The sequence below is a fragment of the Hyla sarda genome, chromosome 1, assembly GCF_029499605.1.
Source record: "Hyla sarda isolate aHylSar1 chromosome 1, aHylSar1.hap1, whole genome shotgun sequence".
In the NCBI taxonomy this organism is placed as follows: domain Eukaryota; kingdom Metazoa; phylum Chordata; class Amphibia; order Anura; family Hylidae; genus Hyla; species Hyla sarda.
Genome location: NC_079189.1, coordinates 157,586,487 through 157,598,568, shown reverse-complemented (window position 1 = coordinate 157,598,568; position 12,082 = coordinate 157,586,487). Strand labels below are relative to the sequence as shown.

Sequence of the window (12,082 nt, the reverse complement as noted above, 5' to 3'; positions counted from 1 at the left end):
TACTAAACTTGCACCAAACATGCAGGTCCTACACTCTATGGGTCAGGTGCAGAGCACCTAGCCCATAGATTATAAGAAGTTAAATGACAGTGCGTCACCACGGCACCCGGTATCTCCAGAACTCCCATAGAAATGAATTGATGACGTGCCATCTGCAGCTTCATAATGCACTAAGAGCCAGGGACTGATTCTGGAGATCATGGGGGCCCAATGGTATGAAAGGATAAGATTTTCTTTCCTTTTGGCACTTTGATTTTACTTGGATGGATATAATAAAATCTTAAAATATACCTATTACAGGTAGATTGAATATAATATTATTTTTAAATCTGCACCAGTAGCAGCTTGCTGTATATACCACTCAGCCGCTTGCTTCCAGCCTGGGGAAAACTGCAATACTTGGCGTTTAGCAGTCACAGTTGCAAACAGTGACCGGGTATTTACACTAATTACTATTGTTGAAATACCACTAAGGGTCCTGTATGTCCAGGCTTCATAGAAGCAGCACAAGATAGTGAATCCAGGGAGTAAGCACAGTAAACCACAAAATATAACGTACAAGAAAGCAAAATATATTGTCAGTTTGTATAGAGTTATTACCCAATGCTGTCTTTTATAAGCAGTCTAACTTCCTCCAGATGTCTGTCTGGTTTTCGAAGTCCATAATCGATGTGGCATTCTGTTCCTCTCATTGTCTCTTCCCATTCTTTAAATTATGCCTCAAATAACCTACAAGTGTTTCCTTGTAGTTTTTGGCTGATTTCCTCTTATACCAAATTCTGCTTAGTCCTGCTTGTGAAATCAATGTATAGAATTCCCATCCACTCTCTCTGCCGCAGGTTATCACTACCGCACAGACATATCAAAAGTTACGATCTGTTGGCTATAGCCAGGTACAGTGCATGGCAGCGCGCCTCACTCCCCAGCTTGGGGCAACAGTTCCGTTGATTACAGGAGACTGGCTTATAGACTAATAGATCCATAGTGCTTCACTTGGCTAGAACTTATGATCAGAGGGGTCTCTTAGCACTTAGACCTCAATCGATCTTAAAGGGGTACTTCTGGTGCCAGAAAGTTAAACAAAGTTGTAAATTACTTCTATTAAAAAAATCTTAATCCTTCCAGTACTTATTAGCTGCTGAATACTACAGAGGAAATTCTTTTCTTTTTGGAACACAGTGCTCTGCATTCTCCCACACTAAAAACATTGTTCATGAATTGTGTAAGGCCCCAGCCCACAGCTTACTTGAAGGATCTGCTGCTAACGTCTTGGTGCCAGATACCATAGGGCATTTTCTGAGATCTTGATGGGCTAAAGTTGTTTTAGTGATGTGAGGGCAGTGTAAACAATGTTAGTGTGCATGCACACCACGTTTTTGCTATACAGTTCCCATGTATGGTTTCAAATTAAAAACCGTATGCATTTACTTAACATTGTAAACCATATGTCAAACTCCTCATTCTGTTTAGTCCGTTTTTTTACCCAAAACCGTAGTCTACCACGTTTTTTGGTCCGGGTGAAAAACCGTATTAAACTGTATACGTTTTTTTTAAATATGGGAGTCAGTGGGAACCGTACAGAACTGTATGTGCGTACGGTTCCATCTGGTTTGCACCATACGGTTTTTGACTTTGGACAGGTTTTTTTCCTTGGAATTTCAATCAAACAAGTGAAACTATTCATAATGGAGTGAAAAGTTAAAAACTTAAACGTTTTTTCTTAAAAAATTGATGCAACCGGACATAATTTTTCAATCCGTATAGGGGTTGAAATTTGTACACACGTTTTGATACAGTTTAGTCAGGTTTTGAGGAATCCGTTTTTCATCAAAAACCTGATACGGGAACTGTATTACAAAAACGTGGTGTGCATGCACCCTTAGGCATGTTATGCAGGTGAAGTTATCTTATGGATGATTGGTGCATGGAGCTAGATTTGAACTTCCTTGTTTTTATGTACCTGTCCTGTCAAATAGAGATGAGCGAAGTTACATTGATTCGATTCGTCATGAACTTCTCGGCTCGGCAGTGGCTGACTTTAGCCTGCATAAATTAGTTCAGCTTTCAGGTGCTCCGGTGGGCTGGAAAAGGTGGATACAGTCCTAGGAGAGAGTCTCCAGCCACCAGAGCACCTGAAAGCTGAACTAATTTATGCAGGCTAAAGTCAGCAACTGCCGAGCCGAGAAGTTTGTGACGAATCAAATTACTGTAACTCTGCTCATCTCTACTGACAAACACTACGGTCTTTAATAGCAGTCATTATGCAGCTCCCAGGAGCACAGTTTGGGGGTGTACACTGAAGGCATTTAGAAAGTGGTGGTTTCAGCTGCTCCCAGCCATTCAGCATTGCTTTGCACCCTTGCAACATTCTACAGTGACTTGATTTCAGTCTAAATGTCCCTTTCTCTTATTCTCAGACTTCTCCAGACAAAGTTGACTATGAATATAGTGAGCTGCTGCTCTATCAGAACCAGGTTCTCAGAGAAGCTGAGCTCTACAAGGAGGCACTGGATCACCTCTGTACCTATGAAAAACAGATTTGTGATAAGCTGGCAGTGGAAGAAACTAAAGGTACTATATATAGTGAGCAGTTTGTGGAAATACAGCCACGAAACATATTTGACCATTGTTGATCTGCAAGGTTATCATGTTTTGCTGCAACTAAAAAAGTTCACTCTAATCGATATTATGTATGGTACTAACTCTCTTTCAATATAGTTTAATATTTATGTGTATTTTACTTTTTTTCTCCTATCCAGGTGAATTGTTTCTGCGCTTGGGCCGCTTTGATGAGTCTGCAGATGTCTACCGATGTTTGCTGGACAGGAGCCCAGAGAACTGGGCGTATTACAAGGGTCTAGAAAATGCCCTTAAGCCTGGTAAGGTCATATAAGGTTAGAACTGTATTCATAGGAGTATACATACAGTTGTTAAACAGGTTATGAATTGTTTAATCGTTCCTAAAAATTCTAGGCACAAACTCAATTTGCTCGAGACCCTTTGGTAAAACAAAAACACACAAACTTCATACCGTATATACTCGAGTATAAGCCGACCCAAATATAAGCCGAGGCCCCTAATTTCACCCCAAAAACCCAGGAAAAGTTATTGACTCGACTATAAGCCTAGGGTGGGAAATACATCATCCAGACCCCCGTCATTAACACCCTCATCATCACCCTGTCATCATCCCCCCCCTTCATCATCACCCTGTCATCATCCCCCCCCTTCGTCGTCATCCCCCCGTCGTCAACCCCCCGTCGTCAACCCCCTTCATCATCGCCGCTTGTCAATGTCCGATTTAACAGTGGTCTTCAACCTGCGGACCTCCAGATGTTGCAAAACTACAACTCCCAGCATGCCCGGACAGCCATCGGCTGTCCGGGCATGCTGGGAGTTGTAGTTTTGAAACATCTGGAGGTCCGCAGGTTGAAGACCACTGCGGCCTTCGACATCATCCAGACCCCCTCCCCTCCTCACCCCCTATAGCTTTGTACTCTCCTCTGCTCGGCGGGACGTTGGGGTGCGCTGGTCCGGGCCATCTGTGCTGCAGGGACCGTCCGGTGGGGAGGGATAGTCGTTCCGGGCTGTCCATCTTCACCGAGGGGAGCCTCTTCTTCGGGCCCGGAATAGAGACGTTGTCTTGAAGACGACGCACAAGGACATTGCTTATGAACGTCCCTGTGCGTCGTCGTCAAGGCAACGTGACTATTCCGGGCCCGAAGCGCGAAGAAGAGGCCCCCCCCCCCCCGGTGAAGATGGACAGCCCGGAACGACTATCCCTCCCCACCGGACGGTCCCTGCAGCGCAGATGGCCCGGACCAGCGCACCCTAACATCCCGCCGAGCGGAGGCGAGTACAAAACTAAAGGGAGGGGGGGGGGGGGGTCTGGATGATGTCGAAGGCCACAGTGGTCTTAAACCTGCGTACCTCCAGAGGTTTCAAAACTACAACTCCCTGGAAGACCACTGAGGGCGAAGAGTTCACTTGAGTATAAGCCAAGTGGGGTGTTTTCAGCATGAAAAATGGTGCTGAAAAACTCTGCTTATACTCGAGTATATACGGTATAGCCCCTTGACTCCAAATTATCTCTTTGCCAAAATTCAATAAAATGTTAATTTAACTAATAATAATAATAATAATAATTCTTGCAAGTATAACATTAGCATGCTATAATTACAGCAGGACCTATTAGAACATGTTTACTTCTTTACTATATGCATCCTTATGCTACAGGCATATACTCAGCATAAGATGTACAATGGGTACTATGCCAGCATCGTCCAGTGCCATACAATTGTTTTAGAGATACCTTTCTAACAGTGGGCACTCATACATATATATGTATATATGTGTATATGTATGTGTGTGTATGTATATATATATATATATATATATATATATATATATATATATATATATATATATGTGTGTGTGTGTCTGAGCACTTTGCATTTCCAATGAGAGGTCTGTGACACACCTTTTTGTATTATATATATCCAGCCAGCAACAACAAGTGCTGAGCAATAACTTCATAAGATGCCTGATGTGAAACTTGTATAAATATAGCCAGCATCTACATGTGCCTCATATTTTTTTCCCTTTTTTATTAATCATTGCATAACCTTACAAAATATTAAAGCAATAAACATATAAATCATACTTTTTGACAAACATAAACATTAACTATTTGAGTATACAGTAAAAGTATATTATTATGGGCTTTTATAAACAACTGTCTTGGTGGCCCGAGGGTTTCAAGTACCACAAAGAAAACACAAGAAAACAAAGACCCCTCCTTCTCTCCTGTTCCCAGACCAGCATTACTGTCTAGTTATCTATTTGTTCCAAATCAAACTAAATTTGTCTGCTAGTCCCCTCTACATATATAGCTTTCTCCCAAACCACCACCTTCTCCACCTTCCTAATAGTTTTTTGGTTGGAGGTTTCAGGTCTTTACAAAATTAAGCTATTAATTTTCTAGCATTATAAAGCAATCTACCAAGAGCTATTTTGGTATATGCTAATGTATTTAAGTTATCAAGATATCCCAGTATACAAGTTTTTAGTGCCTCATATTTGATTTCAGATCCATTCACTGAGCATTCTTTTGTAGATATTTTTACAGAGAAATGAGCAGTCTATGTGGCGGTAGTCCACACATTGATAGTACTGCTGTTTCTCATGAGCACTAAGCAGTTTACCACCAAACTATCAGCATACTAGTGTAGGAATGCATTGGCTTACACAATAAACATTTTCTAATATGTCCTGCTGTGAGGAGCACCTGCAGGTGTTATACTGCAGGCCTAATGCTGAATTGACTTCAATGGGGTCTGCGGCGGACTTTCCGCAGTGGAGATTCTGCTGCTGAAAATCAGTTGTGGACAGCCGGCGGAGAGTCCGTCCCTTTCAAACTCGCAACTGGAAATCTGCTGTGAGTTTGAAACAAAATATGCTTATGTGAAAAAGCACTTAGACTGCAGAGTTTCCAATCTACTTCATTGCAAGAACTTTAAGTGTACGTAGAAATGCTATTAATTGGCCCACATTTAATATTACAAATGCGCTATAATTGTAGTGCAACTTGAGCAAAAAAAAAAGACTTCCACTACATTTATTATGAATTTTAGACACAAAGGAGTATTGCCTTAAAAGTATGTGGATGAGAAATAGCTCATATAAAAAGGATTTTACAACAGCAGATCCTTTGCAGAAACTCCACACCTTGCTGGCACCATGTGAATGTACCTGTAAACATTGCAATACATTTACAATGACCATGCATGGCCATCACCAGTTTAAAGGGGCGCTAAACATCTTATCCCCTATCAAAAGGATGGAGATAAGAAGTCCTGCCGCTGGGGACCCCCGTGATCTCTCCTGCAGCACCCCCGTTTTTCAGCTGCACAGAGCGACAGGACGGAGTATTGTGACAACACGGCTCCGCCCCGTGGTGGCATCAAGCCCCCACCCATAGACTTGTATTGAGGGGGTGGAGCCGTGACATCATGATGCTACGTCCCCTGCTCTGCACATTATCATCCACAGAGTGATTCCCGTTCTGTGCAGCTGAAAAACGGGGGTGCTGTGATCTAACATCTTATCCCCTATCCTTTTGATTGGGGATAAGATGTTAAGCGCCAGAGTACCCCTTTAAGGAGAGTCTGCAGCATGTAGCTCTTGTGCCGCGCAGGAACAAAATACTTTTTCTATAGCATTAGCCTCTAGGTATTTTTAGGTAGCTTGTTGCAGGAATATCTTCTTGAATTGTTAAAATGGAAAACACAATTTTGGTACTGCTTGGGCAGTTCTTACATGAAGTCTTTATTGTTTCCCTTTTGCAATAGAAACACACTGCACAAAACTGCAACTCTAACTTCAATGCATACATTTTCTAAACACAATATCCCTTAATTCCTTTATGTAGCCACTATGGAAGAAAGGTTAAAGATTTATGAGGACAGTTGGACGAAGTATCCCAGGGGTTTGGTGCCAAGACGGTTGCCTTTGAACTTCTTAACAGGTGACTCACATGGCCTATCTTTTCTCACGGCTAATTTCCTATAGATTTTGGTTCCTTAAAATAACTGTAATTTTTGAGTTAATAACTTAGAAATTTTTTAGGTGAAAAATTTAGAGTCTGTCTGGATAAGTATTTGAGGATGAACTTCAGCAAAGGATGCCCTCCTGTCTTCAATACTTTGCGATCACTGTATAGTGACAAAGAGAAGGTAAGTACTATTAAATGTGTAAGGTTTATAGAATGGGGCTAAGTCTCTGGAATATGATATCAGAAGTGATAGTAAGATGGTTCTTCCCTTTTTGTCATAATTCATGTGAAATTATTCCCCATTAAAGATTTATCTCCTCTCCACAGGATAGGAGATAACTAGCTGATGGGTGAGGGTCTGACCACAGGGACCCTCACTGATAATGAGAATGGAGATCCCTTGTGCCCAAAGTAAATGGTATGATGGCATGCATGTTCAGCCAGTACTTCATTGTCTGTTGGAACCGGCTATGTTCGGAAGTCTTACAGAAAGTAAATGGAATGGGGCTATACATGCTTGCTATGATTCTATTCATTTATTGGACAAGCGGTCCTTGTTCTCATGATCTGTGTGGGTCCTAGTGGTCAGACCTAGACGATAAGCTAGTAACCCCTTTCCTCTGGATAGGTTTATTTCAACCTTATGTGAAATGTCCAAATTCTTAATATATTTATTTGTTTAGTTCAGTTACAAACATTGTTGTAGTGTGAATGATTTGTCAGTTTTCTATTGGACAACTGCAGCCCTGCTTATTGCCTGTCCACATGTTTGTAATGTTTCTTAGGTGGAGATTATTGAAGACCTTGTAGTGGGTTACGATACATCATTAAAAAGTTGCCGGCTGTTCAACATAAACGGTTTGTATCTTTTATGTAACTTGTTTCTACTACACTTTTAAGTAAATAGGACCTTGGGCAAAATACATATTAACGTATCCAGGATCATTACAGTTTCTGGGCCTTTTCATGCAAAACATTTCAAACACAATGCCTTCTGAACAATAGTCTGTGGCTAAAACCAGCTCCTATCCTAGCATATATTTAAATACAGCCATACAATGTAATCCCTTTATAGGGTAGTTGCATCCTGGTAATGTTATGGGATGTCTCTAGGTTTGGGCTCTGCCGCAGTTTTCTGCACAGCAGGTGGTCAGTATCTAAGGGAAAATGCTTTCAGGCAAGGTTTTTACGATGTTGCTATATGGCCATGCATGCCAAGAACATGCTTTAACCTTTTTAGGTTTTATCTGACAGAATGACTCCTTACGAACAGTAAAATGGAAAATCTTTTGTAATTTTGTGAAGTTGTTTCTTTTTCCACTAGATGATGGTAAAGAAGAACCTCCAACCACATTACTGTGGGTTCAGTACTACTTGGCTCAGCACTATGACAAGATTGGGCAACCTTCTTTAGCCTTGGAATACATAAATGCTGCCATAGAGAGCACACCGACCCTGATAGAACTCTTCCTTGTGAAAGCTAAAATCTACAAGGTATGTAAATAAGCTTCATTCTAACAAGCTCTATATACTCAACATAAAATAAACAGCTTATGTTGGTACCTTTTTATAATTTCATGTTCTGATTTATTAGACATAAAGGGGGAGATTCATCAAAACCTGTGCAGATGAAAAGTTCAGATCGCTTCTTTCATTTTTTGAAAAGGCCTCTGTAATATGAAAGTAATCTGATTGGTTGCTATGGACAACTCAGCAACTTTTCCACAGCACAGGTCTTGACGAATCTCCTCCATGGTGTTTATTTATGTCAAGTACATTGGTAATGTTTCCAGAATATAATGGTGCATATTTTTGGGAAAGCACTGGGTTAAAAAAGGACCAACTTGCGGATGCAGGGGTAGGTTCAAACACCAGTTCATGTCCACAAGCACCCATGAGGGGGTGGCTGTATAGTTTTATTTGCACACAGATTTGGCTTTTATGTGATGCCAGTTGTATGATACATGAAGTACTCAATGATGAGATGGATGACCTACACACTATTTAAGTGCATCAAACAAATTACTGGCATCTCTACATTAACACATAGTTGTCTAGTAGATGTTCTATTGTATAAAAATACGCACACAAAAAAATCTGTTCTATTATTTTCCAGTAATGTGGTTTCTGTCTAATTTTTTAGCATGCTGGTAACATCAAAGAGGCTGCACGGTGGATGGACGAGGCACAGGCTCTGGACACAGCAGATAGGTTTATCAACTCAAAATGCGCAAAGTACATGCTAAAAGCCAATATGATAAAAGAAGCAGAGGAAATGTGCTCAAAGTTTACAAGGGTGTGTATTTTCTGGTTCCCAAAAAATATTATTTCCTTTTACAGTCATTACAAGGTTTATCCAATGCCAAAAGACCTGGATGTTGACCTGGATCATCCCTCTTAAGTTTTTCCAACATAATAATCCCCAGTATTGCCATTTAGCTTACGCACACTCTCCCTCTTTCCTAAACATTCTCCTAAAAAGACCCTGTAAAATATGGCTATGGTTTTAGAAGTGCTGCCATTTTGCATATTTCAAGCTCTCTGTATGTTGTTTTAAAAGTGCTGATGAGAATTGGTCACAGACTTAGTGTTATTTTGTACTTCAAGGGAGGCAAGGGGAGAGTAAACATGATTAAAGTACAAAACAATGTTTGTAGTTCTTTTGGGGTTTTCTGGATAAATGTAAGTTTATATTCGAAGTGTATTTCAGCAAGGAACACAATATTAGTAAGTTTCTTATATAGTCTTATTGGACTGGTCTTGTTACCAGTGGGGTACCCCAGGGATCTGTACTGGGACCCATGGTGTTTAATATCTTTATCAGTGATATTGCAGAAGGTCTGGATGGTAAGGTATTGGTCTTTTTGCTGATGACACAAAGATTTGTAACAGGGTTGATGTTACTGGAGGTATACACCAAATGGAAAAGGATTTAGGTAAACTAGAAGAATTGTTAGAACTCTGGCAACTAAAGGGTGATGTGGATAAGTGCAATATAATGCAACTGGGGCATAGAAACCCAAGGGCACAGTATAGAATATGTGATACAGTCCTGACCTCAGTATCTGATGAAAGGGATTTAGGGGTCATTATAGGTAAGAAGACAATGTAATAGAGCAGCTTGAAATGCTACAAGAATGCCTGGGTGTATAGGGAGAGGTATTAGCAGTAAAAAGAGAGAAGTGCTCATGCCGCTGTACAGAACACTGGTGAGACCTCACTTGGAGTATTGTACTGGAGACCGTATCTCCAGAAGGATATAGATACTAAGGAGAGAGTTTAGATAAGAGCTTCTAAACTAGTACATAGACTACAGGATATGACTTACTAGGAAAGGTTAAAGGACCTTAACATGTAAAGCTTGGAAGAAAGACGACACAGAGGGGCTATGATACAAAGTTTTAAATACATAAAGGGAATCAACACAATAAAGGAGGAGAGAATATTTAAAAGAAGGAAAACTACCACAAGAGGACATAGTTTTAAATGAGAGAGGCAAAGGTTTATGCAGTAATATCAGGAAGTTACTGAGAGAGTAGTGGATGCATAGGCATAAGGCTATCCTTCATATAAGAAGGACAGGGACTTTTCATAGTATCCAGAATATTGGACAGACTAGATGAACCGAATGGCTCTTATCTGCCGACACATTCTATGTTTCTATGTATACGTATCAGTATATGTATATAGGATAGATAACCCTTTTTAAAGTAAATAGATTGTAAAAGCAAAACACAACTATTGCTGTATGTACCATTTAACTAGGTACTGCTGTAGAATCTATTAAGTTTAAATGTTGTTTAGAAAATGTCATTTATTTTTTGCAGGAGGGAACATCTGCTGTCGAAAACCTGAATGAGATGCAGTGTATGTGGTTCCAGACTGAGTGTGCACAAGCATACCGATCTATGAACAAGTTTGGTGAAGCACTTAAGAAATGCCATGAGATTGAAAGAGTAAGTCCTCCTAAATATTGTAATATTTAGAATAGTATGTATACAGTACTGGAGACGTGCATGCAGCGGTCTGCTTTGAAACAGCACATATGTATTCCATTCCAAGTTTACTGAAAATGTTTTTTATTTTTGTATCTCTTTATAGAAACACATAGCAGGTACTAAGCCAACACTTATCCTCCATTCACAGGATAAGGGAATATGTTGGACTACAGGTCCTCTGGTACTCTTGGCAAACTAGAGAATGGGATCCCAAATCTGCCATATGAAGCGGTTGTCTCATCTGTGCACTGCCAATGCATTCACTGTCTATGGAACTTGCAAAGAAAGTTGAGTACAGCTATGTCACAGACAAGGATTGGAGTGGCAGTGCACATCTAAATAGCTCTATGTGAACACTTAACTGCATTTTGGTTTTAAAAGAAAACTCTTTCTCAAGCTGTGAGAACATAGGAATCTAAAAGATGGGTAAAATGTACTTGGCTGCTTATATCTGTTGGAATCACAAGGAGCAATAAAAGAAAGTGTCTGGTCTGCTGGATCCTGTGTACTGTCATGTGTGTGGCCTAGTTTATGTGTGTCACGTACCTGGGAAAAGCTGGCCCCAGAACTTATGAAGTAGGGGAAGCTGGCACAAGCAAAGTCTCTGGACAGTTTTTTTGCTAGGAAAAATTGGGGGTTAATTACAAATACCTGTGCAGAGGAAGTGTTGACCAGATTGCTTCTTTTATTCTTAAAAAGCCTGTAAAAAATGAAAGCAGCAACCTGGTTGCTATGGGCAACTGCTCCACTTTTCCTTTATACAGGTTTTGATAAATCATCACCGTTTTTGAATTTTCATGTAGACGTTACTTTGACATGTACCAAGTACCTAAACATTGTTGCCTTTATGGCAGCTGTATTCCCTAATGGCAGTAGCATCTTTTTAGTAGCATAATGCAAAATGACACACTACAAACAATATTCAGTAAGATTGACTTCACAGTAACATTATGTATTTGTCTTTTCTTGTTTCAGCATTTTGTGGAGATCACAGACGATCAGTTTGATTTTCACACCTACTGTATGAGGAAAATTACACTTAGGTCATATGTGGACTTGCTAAAATTAGAAGATGTACTTCGACAACATCCGTTTTACTTCAAAGCAGCACGGATCGCAATAGAAATTTACCTGAAGCTTCATGACAACCCCTTAACAGATGAGAATAAGGAGCTTGAGGCAGACACTGGTATGTGCAGAGTTTTCATGTGCCACTTCACTATGTTTAGTAAAATCTAACATATATCACAGAAGCGTAACAAAAGGTATCAGGTTTTTACTTATACTGTTAAACTTTGTATTTCTTAGTCTTCTCCATTGGGGCACCAAGAGACCGTGGATATATCTTACTGCCACTAGGCATACAAAAAAGAAAGTCAGCCCCTCCTGGCAGTATATACCCCGCCTAATGACTCTAAGCTAATCAGTTTTAGCTTAGTGTCAGTAGGAGGCAGACTCTGGAGTTCTCCAGAGCTGGTCTTCTTTTTTATTTTATAGCTAGGGCCTGTTTGTAGGTTCTTTCTCCTTTTTA

The 12,082-nt window shown here is 40.3% G+C and overlaps 1 protein-coding gene across 1 annotated transcript in view; it reads left to right on the top strand.

Moving 5' to 3' along the window:
- The window catches only part of NAA15 (N-alpha-acetyltransferase 15, NatA auxiliary subunit), a 56,030-nt gene that overhangs the window by 28,031 nt on the left and 15,917 nt on the right, over positions 1–12,082 (top strand). The window contains exons 6-14 of the mRNA XM_056563202.1: positions 2,418–2,571; positions 2,760–2,879; positions 6,431–6,526; positions 6,628–6,734; positions 7,339–7,411; positions 7,878–8,047; positions 8,697–8,849; positions 10,381–10,509; positions 11,527–11,740. Coding sequence (XP_056419177.1) covers positions 2,418–2,571; positions 2,760–2,879; positions 6,431–6,526; positions 6,628–6,734; positions 7,339–7,411; positions 7,878–8,047; positions 8,697–8,849; positions 10,381–10,509; positions 11,527–11,740 — 1,216 coding nt within the window. The remainder of the gene's footprint in view (positions 1–2,417; positions 2,572–2,759; positions 2,880–6,430; positions 6,527–6,627; positions 6,735–7,338; positions 7,412–7,877; positions 8,048–8,696; positions 8,850–10,380; positions 10,510–11,526; positions 11,741–12,082) is intronic.